This window comes from Pteronotus mesoamericanus, unplaced genomic scaffold (genome assembly GCF_021234165.1).
Source record: "Pteronotus mesoamericanus isolate MK-2021 breed Mesoamerican mustached bat unplaced genomic scaffold, CSHL_Meso_final scaffold_651, whole genome shotgun sequence".
NCBI classification, from domain to species: Eukaryota; Metazoa; Chordata; class Mammalia; order Chiroptera; family Mormoopidae; genus Pteronotus; species Pteronotus mesoamericanus.
In genome coordinates, this window is record NW_026555325.1 from 44359433 (window position 1) to 44383544 (window position 24112).

Below are 24112 nucleotides of genomic sequence, written 5' to 3' on the forward strand. Positions count from 1 at the left end.
GAAATAGGAAGTTAAGTAAAAATCTGGAAAGCTGTAGTTTAACTCCTAGCTAATCAGTGGTGGCTGTGAGGCAGTAAAGCCTACGGTTGCGTTAAAAGGTGTAGGAGGGTAGTCAATGTACTACATTCTCCTCTACTTTGGGATGAAGTGGGGATAATTTTATTCCGTTTTCTGCAAAATTTCCGGGGGCCTCAGTAACGGCTGGTGGATATGATGTTTTACCAGCTCTCAGAAAAGTTCTCCTATCTCTTTTATCCTCGGAGGCCACCCCCCGCCCCACTTCGCCTCCCTACACAGCGCCCCAGCATCACACGGAGCGCATCCCCTGGCTTGAGCAGCGAGGCCGCAGGTGACAGCGGAACGGGGCCCAGGGTTCTGGACTCGCCTGCTCCGCCCCATGCATCACGTGCGCGAGGATAACTCCCCCTCCTCCTGCTCTTGCTTCCCCGCCGCCTCCCAGCCTCCTCCTCCTGCGGGTGCGGGTGTGCGAGGCAGACGACGCGAGGGGGAGCGAGCGGGCGGGCGCTGCCGCAGCCTGCAGCCCTGGCGCCCGTCGCCGCCCGGAGCCCCGCAATATGCCGCGGCGGCCCGCTGGCTCTCGGCCATGGCGAGGCTCTGCCGGCGCGTCCCGTGCACCCTGCTCCTTGGCCTGGCAGCTGTGCTGCTGAAGGCGCGGCTCCTTTCCGCCGCTGCCAGAGCCGAGCTCAGCCGTTCGGATCTCAGCCTCATCCAGCAGCAGCAGCAGCAGCAGCAGCAACGGCAGCGGGAGGAGGCTGAGGAGGAGAGGCCAGAGGTGCCGGGGGCATCCTCCGCCGTCACTGCTCCAGGTGGGTCCTGGCAGGCCGGCCCTGCCTTACCCTCTCGGCGGGCGAGCTCATCTGGCGTCGCTGGCTGTCTCGCCCCTTCCTTACAGGATAGCTTCCCATGGCCTTTCCCTACCCATCCCAATCTCCCTGCCCAGGACTAGGGCTCTGCTTTGGGTTCGGGAATCTGCCCAGTGGCTTTAGAGCTTCTGGGAAGCAAAGAGCTCTGCAGTGGGGTGGGGAAGGGGCGGGTGGGGTGGGGGTGAGTGCCTCCATTGATCTTTTTCTCCTTCCCTTCTTTCTGAATTCTTTCCTCTGCCTGGACTGTACGAACACACACACGGCTCGCAGACCCCTTTAGTAATCTGTTCTTTATCCTTTTCTCTCCTAGAGACCGGGAAATTTTTGTAATAGACACCCACACACCCCTTTTCACCATCTCGCCCCGCCTGCCTGCTATATTTAAATTTAGACGTGGAGAAAGAAATCTTGATTTGTTTTATTTATTTCGATCTCTTCTTATCCCGGAAAGGGCTTAAGGCAGTTTGCAAGAATGCCTTCAGTATTTGTAAAAAACCAAAATGAAATAGCAGTTTGTAATGGGAGAGGGGGACAGATAAGATGAAGTAGTGATGTTAGTACAGCAAAGCCTGCCCCCAGAGAGGGGAATCTCCTTACCTGTTAGTGGAACTTAATGAGGCAGATTCTTGACACTGTTCAGTGAGGGCGAGGACATAGGCTACAGTATACGTGCTTGTAAAGGTCCCTCAGTTCCTGCTTCATCCTACCCCATTAAATCCCCACGCTAAGCAAATAGCTGCATTATCCCTTTTAATAGCCTCTCCCCACCCCCACCCCAGTTCCATTCCCTACTATAGATGTTGCCTGCTATTTGGGAAGCAAAAAAACCATCATTTTGTTGGTAAGGGGACTGAGGTTTTTGCAAAACCAGAGTGAATGATAACATTTGTTTTTATTTTACAATTCTGACTAGTAACATACAAGATGCTGAAAATGAGATTTTAAAGAGTGGAATCAGCATCTTACTTTGTACTGCTTGTTCATCATCAAAGAGCAATATTCAAGCATGCCAGCTGTGATTCATGACACAGCCCGGATGATTTAATTTATCAGCATGCTCTGAGCGAAGAATGAAATCACCAAAGTGTGCAGGAAAGCATGTGTTTCTAACACTCTCTTAAAGCAATTAATGTTCAAGTGTCGTTAAAAGTCCCGAAAGTCTGTAGTGTATGGTGGTTTTCCTACCTAGGTGGTTTTTTAAACATTTATTTTTTTAACTGAATTTATTGGGATGACATAGGTTAATAAAATTGTATATTTTCAGGTGTGCAGTTCTATAATACATCATCAGTATCTTGTGAGTTCACCACCTGAAGTCAAGTCCCCTTCCATCACCATTTATCCTCACTTTACCCTCTTCTACCTCCCTGTACCCCCTTTCCCTCAGGTAATCACCAAATTGTGGTTTGTGTCTATGAGGGTGTTTTTTTTTTTTTAAGCATAATTCCTTCTTTTTTACCCAGCCCCCCCAAACTTCCTTCCTCTGATGGTTCCCAGTCTGTTTGCTGTACTTATGGGTGTACTTCTATTTTGTGTGTTAGTTTATTTTGTTCATTAGATGGCACAGATAAATGAAATAATATGGTACTTGTCTTTTTCTGGCTGGCTTATTTCACTTAGCATAATACTCTCCAGGACCATCCATGCTGTCGTAAAGGGTAAGATTTCCTTCCTTTTTACGGCTGAGAAGTATTCCATTGTGTGTATGTACCGCAGCTTTTTTAATCTACTCATCTACTGATGGGCACTTGGGCTGCTTCCAAATCTTGGCTATTGTAGGTAACTCTGTAATGAACATAGGGATGCATATATTCTTTCAAATCAGTGTTTCAGTTTTCTTTGGATATATTCACAAAAGTGGAATGTCTGGCTCATATGATAGTTTCATTTTTAATTTTTTGAGGAGATTCCATACTGCTTTCCACAGTGGCTGTACCTATCTACCTAGGTTTTTAGAACTGAATGTGCTAACAGCATGGCTGGGGCAAGGCTGCTTTAGTATTTGCTGAACTTAAGGAAATCAGAGGTGGGAGAGTGATTGAAAAGCTGTCTCATTATGATGAATTTCATTAATTAACTGCTAGAAAAGTCAGAGAATGTTGATGGATTTTATGGTTTGCATTATATCTTTATTTTGATTTATCTTTCAGGAATGTTAAATGGTTTTGACTACTACAATATAGATACATGTGATGAGGGTTTTGGTTAGCTGCAGTAATATGAAATCTTCTATAAATAGTGTGCACATTAAAATATTTGTGAGGGAATATTTTTGAAAACAGTGAATGTTTGGGAAACTAGCAGTTTTTGTCTTATTTACCTATTAGATTACATGGAATAAAGGAACCAAAATCCAATAGATCAGTGTAGAGCCTGAAAAGTAACATATGACGGCTCTTGCTTTCCCTCAAAAACTCTAGCTCCAAGTCAGTGGCAAACAAGAGAACAATCAGTTGATTACTGTTTTAGTTTTTGGAGTATCAAGCGGTGTAATGAAACAAGACGTACAAACAAATGAAGTTAAAATATTCCTCTGAGTGCATTGTGATCTCTAGGTTGAACTGGTCTTCCTGCTTTAGCCTTTGTTCATCCACTGTCCGTTCTCCTCGCACAGAATGATCTTTTTAAAACATTAAATAAGATCATTTCTGCTCACAGTCGTACAGTGGCTTCCCATCTTTCTCACACTAACGCTCAGATCCCGCCTGCCCCTCCCCCTCCCTCCTCTCACAGCGCTGACCTGCCCCCCCACCTCTTCCCCATACGGTGGCCACACTGGCTTGCTTCCTTGGTTTGCCAGTGGTCTCTGATATGGGGCCTTTGCATCTGCCATTTTCTCTGCCTTGAATTCTGGTACTTCACAGCTTTCAGGTTTGCTCAAGTGTCGCTATAACAAGGAAGCCTTTCCTGACCAGCTATGTGAAATTAGTCATCTGTGTGCCCTTTCATAATGACTCTCCTCCATTGCACTTAGTGCCCTCTTCAGCCTTTCTGGGAAGCCAGTCTCCCCTTACTAGAATGTAAGCATGAATGTTGCTTTGTTCACTCTTATATTGTTATTATGTGTTTCTAATACCTAGAAGGAGTACCTGGTATGCTTAGGCAAGCAGAGGCCTGTTGAATGAATGAATGAATGAATGAATGAACAAATGAACAAAAATGCTGGCATCAGGATCACTTTCTCTGAATCTTTGATGTAACATCTTGTGAAATTCTTCATTGGAATTTAGCAGGGGATATATACAAAGTAAAAAAATGTTAGGTGGAAATGTGTAAGAAGGGGTTATAAAATACATAAATTTTGGATTTTTAATATTAGCTAACTTGAGTGTTTATCTTATGCTGACCATAGAGAACTGATTGATACCATTACCTGAGTCCTATTGCTAGGTTCCGTCAAGAAGATTTCTTTACCCAAGTGTACTTCTAATCCTCTTATGGCCTAGGAGGGTATTAACATATCTTAAAATAGCAGTGATTGAGCTGGAGTTTATTCTTTGCCTCTGTATGGTGCTTCTGATTTTTTGGACATGTTATGTGAAAAACTAAAGGACTTTTCTCAGGCAAAATCTAGAAAACTAATAAGGTGCATGCAGTTACTGTTCTGTGCTGAGTCTACTATCAGTCTATAGTAGAGAAACTAACCATTGACCATGGTTAGTAGTCTCTGGATTTTATTATTCTGAAAATTCATGTCTCTCTCTACTGCTGAGAAATAAGAACATGAAGTTAAAAAAAATTGAACATGAGATTTCATTTTATTTTTGAATATGAGATTTTAAAAATCTGGATTTAAAAACAGTAAACTCATATTTTCTCATTAACTTTTAAAACACTATTTTTAGAGAGTCGTGAGAATGAAGACTGAAGTGGAGATCTATGAAATCAGTTGTTTTCTCAAGAGTATTGCAGCAACTCTGAGTCCTCCATCTGTAACAGTATTTGTTAGAAATAAATATTTGAGGGGCCAGGGAAGAATTAATTTGGGAGCTGGTGGTCGCTGAGAGGAGCATATCATATGCACTCCGCTGGCCCATTAGATGGGAGGCATGTTGGGGATGGGGAGCAAGGGGAGCGGCAGAAATAATGAGCTTCATTTCAAATTCTCCGTGTGAAGCACGGACACAGGAGGCTTCCATGGATTCCAATAAATGCCCTCTGCATAGAGCGGAGGTTTTAGAGAGGTATATTTTTTTGTGGTGTAAAAATTTTTGCTTGTGCATTTAGCATATATATTTAAAAAATTTTTATTTTGGAAAATGTTAGCTATATAGACAGTAAATAAAATAGTACTTAAAAAGCCATACCCATCACCTAGCTTTAACAAAGATTAAATTCTGCTGTAATTTTTTTTTTTTAATCCACACCTCCACCCATTTCCACTCTGCAGGCTTCTATTTTTTTTTTCTTTGAGGTAAACAATACATTGAAATGTGCACACCTCAACTGTACTATTTTGACAAATGGATATAAACATGTAACCATAACCACAATCAAGATACAGAACTTTTATATCACCCTAGAGAGTTCCCTCATGTCCCCTTCCCAGGCAATTCCTGCCCCTTACCCAGAGACAACTATTTGATTATTTTCATAATAGATTAATTTTGAATTTTCTAATTCATAAAATGCAATCATATAGCATGTACTCTTTTGTGTTTAGCTTCTTTAGCTCAGTCTGATTTCCATAGGTTGGTACATGTGCAGTAATTTAGTCCTTTCTACTGCTGAGTAGTATTTCACTGTGTGAATTACTACTGTTTGGTTTATCACTCCTGTTGATGGCTAGTTGGGTTGCTTCCAGTTTTAGGTACTGTAAATGGGGCTGCTCTATTCCTGAATAGATCTTCTTGTGGCCATGTCTTCCTGAATGCAATTGGAGTTGCTTTTTGAAGTAGGATTGCTGGCCCCAGTGGTAAACCTTTAGAGCTGAAAAATTATTTTTCATATTCTATATAGGTGGAACCTACATCACTTAATGAAATGGAATTTAAAATAATGAAATTTGATATAGATTATTACTGCATACTTTTTATTGAAACCACATAACTTGATTTAAACAAGCCTGATTGAAATGCCTCATCCATGAAAGCATTTATTTGCTTTTATTTTTTTTTTCTTTTTGTGGGGTCAAGGAATTTGAAAATCAACAGGAAAAGCAGGATTAGAAATCAGTTGTTCTATCTAAAGTATTCATGTTTTAAAGGCCATATTCCCAGATGGGGTAATTATGATTTCTTTCCAGGATTTTAATAACCAAAGGGAGCTATTTCTTGATGTTGATTACAGGTTGAAAAACACATGCCATTGTGTTGAATTTCAGTCCTGTTTGTTTCAGTGGTAGTTTTTCCATGTTCTAAATGTGACTGAACAGAAACTACCAAAGATTTCTCTGAAATAAAACTCTTCCTCCAAAGTATATAAATATTGAACTTGATTTTCTTTCAGCGTTCTATCTGACTAGGTTAGCGGTAGTATTGTTGCCATTCATACACTTGGCTTAGTGTAATGTGTTTTAAAACTTCCTCTTGTCCAAATTACTTTAGCTAGGAAATGGATATAATATTTTCCTTCTATTATTGGTAAAAAGTGTGCTTTGGAGTAGTTACCTGGAAAATTCTAAAACTATGAAAGATAACATGTTGTCATGAAATACAACATAAGCTTAATTCTGTTTGCTCTGCCAATTCTGTTTGGGGATGTCTCTTTAATTGGCCTTTTGTGTGAGCACAATCTTTCTGTACAAAACATATCAGATTCTGTACCTAAGTTCTTTTTCTTTCATGGTTGTCTGCTGTCAGGACTAGGCAGTATTCTTAAATATATGGTGATGATGTCTGTGAGTATAGGGGCCAGTACACTGGGCCTGAAATGAGTGAGTAATTCCGAGTGCCATTTCACGGAGTGTTGAGGGTGTCGAGGAAATGGTAATTGCTACTAACATGTCAAACCCGCCTCAGTGACCTAGTGAACCGAGACTGGAAGCCTCAGTGATATATTACAAGTCTCTGGAACCTTGCATTGATAATGCCCGTTAAGCTTTCCAAAAGGTTCTCTGTCTTATGCAGAAATTAAGACTTAAAATTAATTTCATTTATATGTGAGATTTAAGTTTCTATTTAATGTGTTTTTCCTCTAGTATGTTTCTATGTTGTAACAATTTAGGGAATAATTAAAAATGAAACACTTGTCAGTATTTTCAGCTCTTGTACTTTATTTTTGCCTTGGTTCAGTATAGAAATATTATTTATAAACTATGTGGTTTTAATGCACTTGTTAGTTTTGCTGAAATTTAGAACCTTTGGATAACTAAGCCAATAGCAGTTTGTATTTGTGGACATAAATGCTAGCTGGGCTCTAGGTGACTGGGGGAAGCTGGGAGAAACGTCCAGCCTCAATCCTGGGCTTACGCTGTGAGCCCCTGGCTTATCCCTGGTCTAAGTGCTCCAGGGATGTTACAGAATTCCATGTTCTTTGGCCTTCCTAAAATAAAATAAAACCAGTGTCCATGGTTTTATTTTCCTACTTTCTTATTCCTTTGCTTTCTTTTTTATAAGGAATGTGACAAACAGAAGCAGGATGGGTAGATAGATGATTTCTTTTATTCTTACTGGGTTAACTATAAACAGGAGTTAAATAGCAGCTTCAAAAGTTCTGGATTTTGTGACTGTATTTTAATACCGATTCCACTCTTGCCTGTTCCCCCATGTTTTTGGAAAGAATAGAAATTAAGGTGACAGTCCATTTACTGTAAAAATCAGAGGGAGGCTGCACCTTTTGAATAAGGGGAAAAGTGTCACCAAGAATAATCGGTATGGTAGGGTTTGTTTAACTATTTTCCTAAGTAAAATGAACCATGCGTGGATCAATAAAAGTGTCATGAAACATGGATTATGATAATTCAATTACTGTACCTGAAGTTAGAAAGATTATTTATATTTAAATAATTGGTGTTATTCCAGATATTTGCATTTAAAGGCAAATAACTTACCTTCATAAAATAAATACTTCCCAAAGTCTAGTTTATAATATAGTTGTGCCATGAGCTGGACCTTTAGCAGAAAAGCTATTATTTAATACTTCTATAAGATTTCAGAGTTTCTTTATATTAATCCAAGTTTAACTCATTCATAATCATATGTAATAAAGATATTTTATAGTAATGTATTAAACAACTAATCTGATCTTTTAATTCTATTTATAATGACGCAATGACTAATATCTATTAAAATATGTAATGATTAAAAAACAAGTTTTCACACCACAGAATATAATAAGCCTTTTTGGAATCACAGACTCTTGGAACTAGAATGAAGTAGAGGTGACCTTTTCCTAAGTGCTTTGCTCTGGTGCTGTTTGAAGAGTGTATGACATACCCACATCATAAAAGAAATGTGGTACCACCTTGCACTTACAGAGTTTGATAAAACTATTAAGTAAGGATACTTTGATGATTTTCTTCATAGCAAATTTAATGATGAAGAGCGAGCTTTTTTTAATAACTGAAGCTTTCCATACTGATTCAAGTTTGTCTGTCAATCAGAAGAGTGAAAAGAAAGTATATTTTTAAACTGCTTCTGTATCATAGTATTTCTAATAGGGAAAAATCCTTGAGAATCAATGAACTTAGTAATAACTGCAGGTTGTGTAGATTTAGGAGGTGAAGGGTTTGGAGGTTCTTGAGAAAAGAAGAGAGAATTATGATAGTTCACGGACAAGTGTCAGAGTGGGTTAAGTAAGTTCATGGCGAGGGAGGAAAGTACTCACAAATGGTAGGTCTTTTTCTCCTCCTGTATGTGTAAGGGACTCCTCATCCCTTATACCTTATACAGCAGAGATTCTAGGAAGCCAGTGGAAGGGTGTAGGGGAGTTCATGAACACCTGAAATTAGTTATGCAGCTTGCAATTATTTTGTGTTCAGAGCATGTGTAAGAGTCTCAGAAGAATCCCGTAACAGTTAATAAAATCTGCTTGGTTAATTAGGCTTTTGTAAGTGGACTCAATAAGAAAAGACCAAAGGTATTCAAACTCGAATAATGTTTTTGTGTTTTAACATGTGAAGTTTTTCTGTTTTGTGCATGTGTGATGGGTAAAATTAGTAAGCATGGCAGTAATATAACCAGTCTTGCCAAAAGGCAGCCCTTAAAAGAACTGATTGCTTAGTATGCACCTTGGCCAATTCTTTCATCCTTTGGCTTTTTTCATTCTGTTTGTAGAATGGCCACCAGTGCACAACCAGTGTCTTTTGATAAATCGTGTGACTTTGAATTGGTTTATATCCAGCTTTCATTATATAACACACTGGGGGGGATACCTTATACCTGAAAAAACCTTCTGTTCAGAAATTTTGGCAGTCAACCCAGAAACCACATCTTGGCTCCTTGCTATTCCACTGAAGGATAGAGTCACTGAGATTAAGTTAATAACATTAATAAGGGCTCTCATGACTCTGTGAGTCATCTAATCCCCCCAGGTCTGATCATAAACCTCAGGCGATCTTAGCAGATAAGGGCCTACCCTGGTTATTATTAATTTCCAAAGAAGGCATGTATAAAAACCTAAACCATCCCACACCTGCTGAAACAAGTCTTAATCTTGTTTTGGGGTCAAAATAGTAATTTCAGACTGCAGCATCTTAAATCTGCCTTTGAACTTGTTATTTTCATCACCAGTGCTGTTCCAGGCTTTCAGAATTAATAATATCACCTCTGAACTCGGTGAAACCCGTATTTCCCTCACCCTTTTGATCTCTACCTCTCCTGGTTTCATTAATGACTGATTACATTGGAAGAGCAAATAACAGAGTGAAGAATTTCTTTGTTTGGGGAACTAGCTTTATCCTGCAGAATTCTTTCTTTCATTGGAAAGTCCCAATGGAGATATTTGTATTTCAACACACTCTGATGTTCCAAAGATAAATAATAGCATGTGTTGAGACTTGGAAAGCCTTAGCCTCGGAGAACAGCATGGGGCACAAAACTGGAGGTAGGAAACATTTAGGCATCCTTGACAAATCCAAGTCTTACTGTGCCCATTGTCCTGTTTGTAAGGACTGGCTCACAGACGGGAAGTCTATGCAGTGACTGTATGCCGGACCCGTCACGGATCCAGCAACTCAGAGACAGGTACGACAAAGGCAGATGAAAATACGGTGACTAAATTTACGGCCCTTTTTTTCCTGTTAGTATTCCTTATCAATAATACAGTATCAAGCCTATAAGTTTTGAGTAATGTGCTTTATAATAATATTTAAAACTTAATATTACAACCATGAAATGTTTGATAGTATAATTTATAGGTTATTACTATAATATATAGGTTATTAAAATATCTCTATATCCTAAAACTTAAAAGTAAAAAAAAAAGGCGGTTTATTTTTCCCTTTTCTTTAATATTCTCTGACTCCTCTCACTCCCCTCTCACAAGGCAATCCCATTCAGTCTGGTTGCTTTAAATACCGTCTATGTGTTAAGACTCCCCGGAGCTTGCTCCGGAATATATCGACCAGTTATTTTGACATCTTTATGATGGCTTTATCACAGGTATCTCAGTTTAAAACGTCTAAAACTCGAGCCTTGATTTCTCACCACCCTTCCAGTATAAAAAACAAACAAACAAACTTCTTTATTGTTATTACCAACCAAAAAAGTGCCCCACTGGCCAAGAAAGGGAAGTCGAGGGTGCAGTCCTTGCCGCTCCCTCTGGCTTCCTCTCCATCTGTTCAGGCGTCAGACCACAGCAAGCCTTCCTCCTGAGTATTGCTCATCTGTTACTTTTCTCCACCTTCAGTGCCCCTGCTCTAGCTCACATTACTTGTGTGCTTAGTTCAGGCTATCAGTGTTAACTCTAAAATCCAAATCCCCCAGAGCAACGATGTGGATTTTCCACCTCTCCCTAGAGCGATTATTTTATTTTCAGGTACAAACCTGATCAGGCTTCCCATGACACGGAGAACAAAATTGAAGGTCTTAAGAGGACCTGTAATATTTTCCGTGATTTGCCACCCCAGTCTCAGTTCCAGCTACTCCCCTTCATCCCTGTGCACCATTTCTCTTACCTTGAATGTGACAGGCTTTATACCTGAGAGCCTTTACCCAGATTTCTTTGCTTGTAATACTGCCGTGATCCAACACACACACACACACACACACACACACACACACACACACACTCCCCCCCCCCATCACATGGTTAACTGCATTCAAACTTCAGATATTAGCATAAACGCCACCTCTTTTATGCAAGTTGTCTTTGACTTTCCAATCTATGCTACATTTTTCTTTTATATACTCTCATAAGCACCTTTTATTTGCTCAAGGTCTGTAACTGATCTGTAGATAGGCACTTGTTTCATATTTCCGTGTTTATCTTCTCTAGATAAGAAGCTGGATGAGGCCAGGTACAATAATTGATTTGCTTGGGGATGAATTCCTATATAAGTAGTTATTGAATAAATAAATGTACGGCTCTGTATAGATAAATGTTTGTGCAATTGAATATCTTTCATTCCAAACTTGATCTGGCTTCTCTAGAGAGTGCATATTTGAAAAGGATATTATGTAGGGAAAAGGCTGTAAGACTTTTGGAGTAAAGTGGCCAAAGTATACAGGTTTTGGATCAAGAACGATGCCTGTTATAGGCAGGAAAGAGGAACTGTTATTTATTCAAATTCAACACAACATATGTTAGTCTATATATGGAGCTGAAGATAACATACAAGAATCCTACAGTGGCTGATTTCATTAATTTTTGTCTTTTTTTAAACAAAACTTGTTGGGTATTATTTGCCAGGCACTTTATCATCAGTGATTGCAGAGAACAAACACTCAGTGTGGACATAAACAAAGAGACCAAAGATGATAGCAGAGTGGGGTAAGTGCTATATTAGAGGGGTGTATCGGATACTGTGGAAACATGGCTTTGGAGGAAAGTGATTTGGCCTTTTTCCTGGAAGAAAGCATACTGAAAGTGAGGAATATGGAAAAGCAGGATAGAATTTTTCCTATTTTTGATCTAGATCAACTTTTTCCCATTTATTTCTGTGATAACAATATATTCTATTCCCCTTTAACTTAAGTATTCTCTAGAATTCCATACATTTCTTACTTTTATGGTTCATCATTCCATATTGTTAGAAATGAAAAAAATATGTAGTTTCCACATGCTCACATTTCTTGAAGACCCTCCTTTCTTAAATGAAGCAATTGAATTCATTATTCAAACACAAGCCCCAGTTTCTATCAATTTAGAGCAAATAAGTTAGCAATTGTTACTTTTTGTCCTTACATGCAGCAGAAATACTTTCCTGTGCCATTAAACCTATGTGATACCGCCACGGCAACCAAACTGTGCTGTTTTCTTACCAGTCCTCAACATGAAGACGACACAGACCAGTTGTGTCTTGATGTCTCTTGTAACCTCTCTCCCCCACCATCTGTGCCAATCTGCAGGCCATTTCCTCAGAAACAACTTGTCTTCTCTTCCTTCCCCTTCAGCGACCCCAGATTTCACTTCCACACCTCACCACATGGAAGTGAGTGATTTAAAATATATTTTGTTAACGATTGTGGTTGCACCATCTGCATTGAGACTTCCAAAAAATGTAATGGCACATAGCAGTTGCCTGGTTTTCTGCTAAATCAGAAAGTTTATGAAAATGAATAGACAGAAATGTTATGTAGTTATGAGGTTTTTCTCTATTAAGGTTAATCTAGAGATGTACTCAGAGCAAGAGGGCATTTAACTGAAAATGACCAGAACATGAGGAAAGGTGTCACCTTTATTTGAGCTATCTACATTGATGTACTTTTATGGATACAGTCAAAATTTGTTTTTTCCCTTTCAAGCACCCTGCCATGGAGTTTATGTACTTTTTTAAATGTCTGAAATTCTGTACATCTTCCAGGCTAGAGGAACTGAGACACTGGAACAGGTGGCTTCGCAGGGGGACCATATGGGCTGACTGGCTGTTCTCCCTCGGGCTCTAGCCCCAGTGTGTGTCACCTCTCAGGGTACTTGTGTGGTGAGTTGTCTTTTAGGCTTTCAAAGACTGAGGAGGATATTAAACCACATACGCCACCATGCACAATGCGAACCGTATTTACATGGGAGAGGCAGTACCTAAATCTATTTAATGAAAGACAGTGTCTTAACAGATCTGCTCCCACTTTAGACTTTACCTATTTCTATCCTTTCTCTAATCAGCTGCCCTGGAGAACCTGCAGTCATCACTGATTCTGCCTTCTCCCTTTCCCTCACTCACCTGTCACTCACTTGGGCTTTTTAAAATATCCATCACAGTCTTTTTAATGTTCATTCCTTCTGTTTTCTTTTCACAGTTTCTTAATCCTGTCCCCCACTCCATCTGTTTGGACAGGTCTCCCTATTTTTTCCTCCCTCTACCTCAAACCATACCCTTATTGCATTTTCCTTTCTTTTCTTAAGCTTTACATTGCCATTGAAATTTGAAGTCTGTCACTCTCCAACTTTTTATAATGAATACTTATACTAAAAATTGAAGTACTATAAGGAATATTCATATATCTTATACCAAGATGCAATAGTGTTAAAATTTTGTTATATTTGCTTTATCTCTCTCACTCTTTCCTACACACAAACGGTGTTGCAGAACCAATGGAAACACAGTTGTATGCATCTTGACTTTTCATCCCTGCAAGCTTCCACAAGCCTCTCCTAAAATCTGAGTAACTTTCAGTGAGCAAGTAATGTTTTTGAGATGGTAAAACAATTATTTACAACTTTTTAATGAACTACATAAAAATGAGGAAAAGGTATAGAACTTCAAGTCTTGAATGAGCAAATGCATTTTATAGATTTATGTGGCAAATTCTTAAGATTTTACTTTTATTGGCATGTTATGTCTGTGCAAATAACATTTTATTGATGTTTGAGCAAATTAATATGTCTGCCAGGTTGTGGTAAGACTGAATTTTGTATAAAGGTAGCATTTTAGCTACATTGCTCTACATAATGGGAAGTTCTTCCAGGCTTTCTGTTTAGTTTGTTCTTTTGCCCCTTCCTACCAATCTTGGGTCATTGACCATTGGTCATCTGTTTACGTGTAACTTTTAAGGTGGACGTGTATAGAATTATTTATCTGGTACCTCTTTTCCCTTTCCTTTGTTTATGTGACCCTCATCCACCCATTTTTGATAGTGGACATGGTAAGATATAAAACATGAGGGTTGTCATTAGTCTTGTTCTGCAACCCCCTCGTGGAAAAAGCCAGTAGCCTTCGAGCAGTAAGGATGAGCCAGGGCACAGAGATGGAGTTTCTGGCCCCAGCCATTCCCGAGATCCAGTCAGACGGTTGTATTTCATGAGTTGATAAATTTCGGTGTTAGCCTCAGCAAATTCTGGTTGGAGTTCTAGTCAACCAAAAAGCCTTACCTTGCTCAATAGCTTATTTTCTAAACTAAGTCCTAATTCCAAGCAGATTTTAAATGTTCCCGACTGGAACTGTCCTACCTCTGTCTGTCCCTGTCTGTCCCTGTCTCCCCCAGAAACCAGCGCAGCCCTTCTTCTTTCTCCGTGAAGCTTTTCCAGCCCACAGTTATTTTTTTCTTACTAAATCTTACAATCTCTATTTGATGATTCAGTACTTGATAACATGTTGTTTTAAGTTAGTCTGTAATTGTTTCTGGTGTGTTTATTTTGTCTCTTTTAAGTGTCTGAATTCCTTCAGAGCCCAGATGTATTCATTCACTCATTTTACAGTCCACAATGCCTAACACTCAATAAATGCTCAATAAAACCATGTTGGTTCATAACATATTATGATTATATATATTAAAAGAATATCTAAGGAACTAAGTACCTTGTGTTATTTATGTACTTAATCTCCATGTTGATCACAGTGCTGGACACGTAATAGGTACTTCAAAATTCATGTTAATTAAAAAATGTTCTTAGATTTATGAGTTTGGGACAAATGATGATGGTATGACAAATGAATTGGAAGATGCTGCATTGACTAATGCTATATGATGCTTTAAGATGGAAAACTCTCAGTCAGTCATGATACTGATATTAATATACCAAAGTATAATTTTTAAACCTGGAGCACTTTTTAGAGTCATTTTCTTTCCCTTTTCGGCATTTCTGTTTCTTTCCATGCCTACTTTTATTTTTTGTCCCTCATTAGCACTTAGTTTTGTCACCTTTTGGTCGGTGATGATAATCTCATGCCTCTCCCTCCCACTTCCTTCCTTTTCTCACCTTCATCTTTGCTAAGTCACTGTACAGAACTGACTTAGATGCCCTTAGGATTCCACACAGGATTTTTTTTCTCCCCAAAATACTGCCCTAGGGCCTCTGATTTTTAAAAACAAATCTAAAACTACATTCCAAACAAATACATTTAATTAATCAGCCCTCAATAATTATCCAATAAAAGTTCTCTTTGCTGCAAAAAGCATAATAAATGAGGGCAGTCAAACTGTTTTCTTGGCACTTACAAAACTTGGTGACTGGCTGAATGTTAGTTCATGGTTGTGATGTTGGAGAGGAAAGGCCTTGGTGCATTAGAGACACGTACGTGGGCCAGTGTGGGTGCCCCGGAGGCGGTGCGCAGAGAGGGCCATGGGACGGCTTGTGAAGGGAGGCAGGGCCCACGCATGGCTGGCCAGGGCAGAGCCCTGGTTTCGGTTTTGGTGCACCCGCAGGGCCTCTTCTGCGGTCAGTGTCTTCACCAGGGAAGAGTCATTATAGGGCTGTGTGGTTTGGTGGCTAGAGCTTTGGCTTGGGCAACTGGAATTCAAAGTTGCTCTGTCTTTTCTTAGGTGTGCTCTTGGGCATGCTAATTACACTTCCACCGAGACAGAGAAAATGCGACTTACCTTGCAGAAGTGCTAAGTATTAGAGTTGACGTATGGGAAACATTTGGAACTTAACAGATACTTATTAATTATTGTTACTGTTAGAGATAATATTTGTATATTAAATAGTTCAGAAGTGTGAATACTGTCTTCATTTATATTCTGATATTAGGTTAGTTGAGGCTTGTTGCGTAGGCAGACAGAAAAGGTAACACTCCAGTTTTACAACTTCCTAGTAAATGAGGCTGCATTTGTTTTCATTGTTCTACTGTATTTCCTGTAAATTGATTCTAAAAGTACATAAAAGTTTATGTAGCATGACATATTAAAGCATCTTCTGGAATAAAATTACTGTTTTTCTTTTAAAACAACCTAGAAACAACATCATCTAAAGCAAGCAAGCAGGCAAACTATAGTTTAAAGCCAAAAATCAGAATGATGTATTGTGAGCTCCAGGTTTCCACCATTATATTGATTCCTTTTGTTTTGCTGAGAAGACAAATTGGCTCTAAGAAGGGCTGAATTGAAACTATAGTTTTTATTAATCTCTTTTTTTTTTGTCCAAAAAAAATCCTAACATGAGATAGAATATTCTCAGCATACAAATAAGCCAGTGAATACTGGCTCTGGTCCTTTTGGAAAACTTTGTATTGAAAAGATAGCATTTCTTTATGGAATAAACAAGAGTGTTCTGCAGCTCTCCTTCCTCTTTGCTAGGCTTGGCATTGTGCTGGTGAGAATTATTTGTCCATTAAAATGGCATGTCTCGAAACACTCTTTTTAGGAAAGAATTCTGCTGCAAAGCAGATGAAATCTTATTTATTTTTGAAAACATACCTCAAAGGAGTAGTAAATTATTTCTTTCTAGTATTTATTTCTAGTATTTATTTTTGAAAACATACCTCAAAGGAGTAGTAAATTATTTCTTTCTAAAAAAAAAGTAAATTATTTATTTCATTTCTAGTAAATGTCTCCTCTGCCACAGAGAAGGACATTCACAGCTAATGGAGGCAGTTGATTGATTAACATATTGATTAGATCTAGAAGATTGTGTTCTGCAAAATTCCAGCCCATTTGAATTTTCAAATTGGTATGGCTGGTGCATCTAAGCAGTTTAAATTTTCTAATGTTAACAGTATGTACAAGTAAAACAACACTTTAAGGAGTTTTCATTCAAAGATGGGATGAAAGAATGGACTGGAATTATAAACTACACATTAATAGAAAAATGTTCAGATATTATTTGTCATTTTTATTTCACTATATAGGAAGCAGGAGAAAGTCATGAATTATAACGGCCAGATAGAATCTATGAGATGTTAATTAAAAACTTCTCGTCATGATATAGGTTCTGTCCAAAGTAAAGGACAAACAGATGACAGTTTCAAAAGTTGGTAGGACAAAACTAAATCAGAGCAAGTAGTTTAGGAGTTATTTTTAGTCCACTTCGAATGTAACTGAAAGCAAAGGCTTCGGCCACATCAAATAGATCTTTTGCTTTATACTTTTACAGTCTGTCAAATGTCGGGAAGGCTACCTCAACTGAGACTTGTATTGGGATCGCAGTAATAGCTTCCTGAATGCTTGGATCGATGGAGAGATGTTTGCTTCTTGATTGGTTAGGAGGAATTAATTGACATTTGTGACAAAGGCTAATAAGGCAGCTGTGTCTAAATTGATGGCTGAATTAAGATTTGACTTCTATCATGAGTTCTTAACCTAAAGCAGTTTATGCTCTTCTCTCAGGCTTTGTCATAAGAGAGTCAGAAAAACTTACTTTAGAGGTGGTAATTTCTTCATCTATAAAGTTAATAACTAAAACTAAATATGTCATATTTAAATCCTAAGGTGGAAAATTATTCAAACAGTGAAATAGATATGGGCATGTATACACTTAAATTCAGTATAGCAAGTGCAGATGAATGTTTAATATACGGCGTCTCTGAATTTTTGATGGGACTTTGAAGAGCAAGTTTTTTGTTCTCAAGATACCTAATGGTTATAGGCAGAGAGAGCATAAATGTATATAAATATGAGGCAAGATAGCATAATGTGCCCGTTAGAGTTTCAGAGTGCTCTAACGTGAGATAAGGGGAGACAAGCTTTCAATTACTAAGGGGCTGATTTCTCTGCTGTTTATGGCTTAATTATCTGCTTTTTTGATTAGCACAGGTTTAGAACCTCCATAAAAGAGAGTGGCTGGAAGGGAATAAGAATTTCTTTTTTCCTAGTGTCTGTAAATGGAAGGCTAGGTGGTAGAACTGAAGGCAGGAAATAGAAATTAAGATTTTGGTTTATATTTTTATATTTACTCATGTATTTACTGTAGGAATAAAATTTCCCATTTTTATTATGTTTACATTAAACAAATTTTCATCCTAATTATGGAAGAGTCTAAACATATATAAATATAGTCTGTGTAATATACACCAAGTACTCATCAGTGAAATTAATCAAATATTAGCTTTTCTAGTTGCTTCAGATTTCTTCTTTTTTATCAAATAAAAATTAAAGATAGAATCAAACTCCACTTTCATCCCTTTCTTTCATTACCCATAAGTAATTACTATTCTGAGGTTGGTGTCAACCTTTCTGTTATAAAAAAAAAAACTGCACTAGATGTACGTATGTGCTATAATACCCTTTTGGAGTTTGGTTTTTTTCATTAAGCATCATGTCTGGGGGACTTCCTTGCTGATACATTCACATCTCATTAATTTGATTTTGTTGCTGCATAACATTCCATTGTATAAATAAGCCAAACTGATGGACAGTAAGGGGTTTATCCAGTGTTTTGCTGTTATGCAGTGTGCAGTGATCAATCCAGTAGGTGTGTCTCCTTTTTGATGTGTATAAGAATTTATCTAAGATTCATACAGAGAAGTGGAATTTCTGAGTTATATGGTGTTTACATTTTCAGTGTTTGTAGGTCTGTACAAATCACTATCAAAAATGGCTGTAGGATTTACATTTCTCTGGTTACTGATATGTGCTAAGAGGGAGCAGAATTTGCCACCCCAGAGGCCGCTCTAGAAAGTACGCAGCCATGTAATATGAAAAGTAGAGACATTTATTGGAGATGATACAAAATACAAGAAACATTATACATAGGACAAGGACGCCTCAATCCCCTTCAAAGTAGGCACCTTGGGACCTCACACAGTTTGCCCAGTTGCCATCAGCTGCCCGGTTGTACTTCCCTGAATCTTATCAACAATCTGAAATCTCTTCCCTTTCAAAGGTGATTTTAGTTTTGGGAAAAGCCAGAAATTGCAGAATGCTAAATCGGGGCTGTAGGGGGGCTGAGTCACCTGGGCGATTTGACATTTCACCAAAAAACTCTACACAAGACATGATGCATGAGCAGGTGTGTTGTTGTGATAAAGCTGCCAATCACCAGTTGCCCACAGCTGCGGCCTTTGAATAGTTTCCATGGAGGAATGTTCAAGCTTAATGCAAAATTTGATGCAAATTTAGGTGCTCTACTTGCTCAGTCATTTTGAATGTGATGGCCACACAATACACATGCTCATGACTGACTAGTACAGTGAAGTCATCATTGTTCACACACGCATAATCCAGTCCACTCTCCTTGGCTGCCAGGTTACATTGATGTTGCACATACCATTTTCATTATATTAACAATGGCTGGAGGTTTTCTGAAGAGACCTCGTATGCCTTTTGGGGTATGGGTTACTTTAAGCTGGTTACTTTCAAGAAATGTAAGACTCAGGAGAAATCTTTGACCTTTTTCTAACTGCCTAAATGAAATTAGATAGAGGACATGCTCCAGGAAGGGAACTATCATCAGAGACAAATATGGTTTAATATGGGCTAGTGTGCGATAGGGAGGAACTTAGCAAGACCCATTATCATAGGCCTCCCTGTTTCCCATTGTTTCAGGATGGTCCAAAAAATATCTTGTAAATTGCCATACTTCCCTTTGAAGCCCTAGACCCCTATTTCCCCTTCCAGAATGACATACATACCTCATTCTGCCTTACTGTCTTTAGAATTTTCATGCTTATATGAATTCCCTGCATGCACATATTAAAACATGATTTCCTCTTGTTAATCTGGCTTTTGTCATTTTGATTGAGTTGTCATTTTTTATGCATTGTCTGATTTTCCTCTGGGGTAGTTTTTATTTTCCTTATTGATTATTTAGTTCTTTATATTTTCTAAATAGTAGTCTTTGTAGTTTATATGTTTTGTAGATTCCTTTTCCAGTGTCTGGCTTGTGCTTTAAAATTGTTTCTTCAAATTTTTTTTAATATTTTAATGTAGCAAAATTTATTAATAATTACATTTATGTATCTGGTTAAAAAATCCCTCCCCTAATTGGGTGTAATTAAAAAAAGAACCCTCTGCTTTTAATTCTAAAGTGTTGTTTCTGTTCATATTTGTGTTTAATTTATATGGAATTTATTTTTGTGTAAGGTGTGAGTTAGAGGTATGAGATGATATATTTTATTTCAAATTTTTACATTCCGTATTATATTAGTTTCAGGTGTATAGCATATGGTTAAACATTTGTCTAACTTACAAAGTGATTCCCCTGGTAAGTCTAGTATCCCCCGATACCATACATAGCTATTATAATACCATTGAATATATGCTCTATGCTGTACTTTACATCCCTGGAGATAAAATAATTTAAATCTTTTAAAAAATCCTTCAAAGCCTGTGTATATTTATTCTTTTTTTTTGTTCTTAAGAAATGTTAGATACTTTAAAAAGTGCCTATACTTTTTAATCATTATTTATAGTTCTTTGTATTTGGTACATCATGATTTTTATTTAAATAGGTATTTTAATTCTCTTACTTATGAAGTAATGTTGCTTTCAAAGTATTCAAAATGAAAATGATCCACAAAGAAAATGATGTCATGCCCTGGCTGGTGTGGCTCAGTGGATTAAGTGTCTGCCTGTGAACCCAGGAGTCACCAGTTCGATTACCAGTCAGGGCACAGGCCTGGGTTGTGGGTCAGGTCCCCAGTAGGAGGTGCACGAGGGGCAACCCCACATGGATGTTTCTATCCCTCTCTTTCTTCCCCCTTCCCCTCTGTCTAAAAAGAAAGAAAGAAAAGAAAATGATATCATGTCATACCTAGCATTGGTATAAAGAATACAGTACCAGTCTTGGAAGAACATTATCAAAATTATTAATGTAAAGAATAAAGTGTTTAGTATCTGCTAAGACCCGAACCAACATGATTTTTGTCAAAGGATGAGACCGCCATTTACTATCTGAAACAAAAAGCAAAATGCTGAATTTACTGCTTCCTTGATATAGAGGCACAGTTGCCCACCACAGAGAAGCAGACGACCTTACACAGGGTTTTGGAAAAGCGTTGAGTTCCGGCATTGGAGTACTTTCAGAGCTGGTGGTGGGATGACACCGGCAGTAGCAGCTGGCTTCTTAGGGGAGGCTTGCTATTTTGTTGGCACCCAAAGGCACCATTATTGGAGTGTGACTCCATTTCCCATTGGCTGATGCTCGGGAGTGTTTGTCACTGATTGGCTGCCTTACAGAGGTGAGTTTACTGAGGCAGGTTGTCAAGGCTTGATCGACTGAACAAGTGTTAAACCAGTTTTATAGTTCCAGGGCTATAGCACTGTCATACATTGATTAAGCATGTTTAAAGCCTGTTTCTGTGGCTACCTATTCTCATAGTTACAGAACTATCTGTCATACGAGTGTGAGAACTTATTTTGTTCTTCCATGTATGATTTGTTTTCAGAGTTAAGGACTTCAGAAACTGGATCATTGTACAGCTTCTTCAGAGAAACTTGTATTCACATTTGGGGGTAGAAAAAAAGCAGTATATCTGGTTCTGTAACAAATTTGCCTATATATAGCTTTTAGCATTACTTGATACAGGGAAAAGAATTATATACAAGTCCATCCAATGTTCTGAAATCCTCTATAATGGCTAATGTCACATCATGAGATGCTCTCAGTTTTTCTTTTTGAGAAAAGTAATGTTTTCAGTTGAGCGTAATGCTGTCCTCACTACTTTTTAGCACTGAGACTTTGAGCAAGTTACTTTTTGAACCCTATTTCCTCATTTTAGTTGAGGAGAGTGGTACTTAAAATGGGTTTGTGAGACTTGAGATGAGTTAATATATACAAAACATTTTGGACAGTGTTAATTGTGTAGTTAATGTTTAACACTTAAAATTTCTCATTCGACCTAGACTTCCTTTTCTTCTAGTTTGTTCCAGGTCAAATAAAGGTTAAAATATATAATTAATATCTTTGTCTAACAGGAATAATAAAAATAAACCATTTTTTCCTAATTGGTAACTTATAAATATGGATCACTTAATCAAATTCACTCTATGAGTTTTAGTTAACATTAATTAACCTATTCCATTACATATATAATTTGTGTTTCATGCAAAAGTATTTTATTGAGGCTGTTTAGGTTCATAGAAATAAGCAGCCTTCTTATAAACTATGAGAACTTGATGTACTGAAGCAGTCTTGGCTGTCAGCTGAAGTGGTCTATTGATTTGTCTGCGGCCTGCTCTTTTCTATCCAGAGAGTAGTGGCTTTCGCAGTCTTGTTCTGTTTGGCTGACTGTCAGTGCCTGTCACCTTAATCAGCAATGATCAGGTACTCAATAAATAATCGTTAAATGAAAGAATATTAGTTCTGTTCTCCTGGTCGTTGAAGCTCAAAAATCACACATATCAAATTCCCCTCAATGCCCCATCACGCCATTTGCCAGGCCCTAAATGTTTTTGCTTGTGATCTCTGTGACACCGCCTCTGCTCTGATTTTGACTTTCTTTACTTGATCCTAAGCTATTTCTGTAGATACCTGCAGTTTCTCACTTTCCAAGTGCATTTTACAAATTTCTCCCAGAGATGCCTTTTTATACCTCTCTTAAAAAGGCTTCTCACACGTGGCTCACCCTTTCGTGACAGAGAGGATGGCATGAATCCATTCTCTCCCATTGTTCTCCGATTTTTTTCTTTCTTGTTACAACTGTCTATCACTGCCTTTATATGGAATTTATTTCCTCTTTTTATTTTTAACCTCAGTGTCCTTTCTCATATTGTCCTGAGGTGTCCTCGCCTCAACTCTGTATTTTAAAATTCATCTACTCCTGCTAATTCAGCATAATTCCTACATGAAAATATCCCACATTCCTTCATTTAGAATTCATATTTCCCTTTTCCATATACCCATAATAGTTTGTTCATGTCATTTTTGTATGCCTTTTCCACAAGAATTTGAACTACTTCAGACTTGAAACTGGGTAATATTAAATATAATAATAGCATACATAAATGTTTAACATAGCAAAGTTTCTGACACAAAGAAGGTGTTGAATCCACAGAATTTATGATATATGCTCCCACTGCACCTGGCATCTGACCTAATGCCTGGTCAGTATTTAATAAATGTTTGCTCGGGTGAGTTTAATTGATGCCAGAATTTTTGAAAATAATTGCGACATTGCCTATGAAACTTTCTTTCATACAAAATGTGTACAGCATATGCATTGTCATATCTGCTTTTGTCCTTTAAGGTTTTTCAGTTTTATTTTTTTACTAGAAACATAAATTAATGAATGATTCATTTTGCTTACACTTTCCAGGCAATCTGTTGACTAGCTGCTAACACTAGGTGCATCCCTTTCATGCTGTGGTGTATGCACTCTGTGCTAATGCTTTAGACATTCCATGTTCTAGCCCCTATTTACTGGTCAGTATTCCTTTCATATGCCTACTACAGGGAAAAAGGCTGCGTTTTACTAAGGTGTCAGAGAAGCATTGGAGAAAATGCTGAGACTTAGACTCTGCTGAAATGTAACCACTCTGCCAGCAGGGTGGGTCTTAATCTGTTTAAACGAAATGCTGACAGTGGCTTTCAATCCCCTTCTAAAAGACATGCTGAAGCATGTCTGGCAGGTTCTAAATAAGTTCTATTTTCTCTCCATTGATTTGAACGTTCTTTGCATGTAGAAAGAACAAAGAAAGAAAGCCTTCTCTAAAAGGAAAAATGGAGGTTTTATTAAGTCCTTTTAACATTATTGTTCTGTGAATAAAGTCCATGAATTCAACCATGCAATCCCAAAACAACAAAATAGTATGTATTGGGCTTTTTTGTCAGTCTATTGTTTTTGGATTTAGTGTTCTTCATAGGAGGCTCTCTCAACCTAGCATGAGGGCATGATAAAACAAAACAAAACCAAACAAACAATGGTGGGAACGAAAGGTAAAATTAAAGGAAAATAGAATGATTTCAAAATGTTGCTGTATCTATATTTTTTATATGAACTCCCTGGGGAGATAGGAGCAGTCATGTTGATATGTCTACTGTGGTAACATAAATTATGGATACTCTCTTGTTTACAGTATAAATTGGTATCACAT

At 38.1% G+C, this 24112-nt stretch overlaps 1 protein-coding gene across 1 annotated transcript in view; it reads left to right on the forward strand.

Moving 5' to 3' along the window:
- Positions 1 to 604: 604 nt before the first annotated feature.
- FAM171B (family with sequence similarity 171 member B) overlaps positions 605 to 24112 on the forward strand; it is a 64736-nt gene continuing 41228 nt past the window's right edge. Inside the window, exon 1 of the mRNA XM_054562393.1 lies at positions 605 to 827. Coding sequence (XP_054418368.1) covers positions 605 to 827 — 223 coding nt within the window. The remainder of the gene's footprint in view (positions 828 to 24112) is intronic.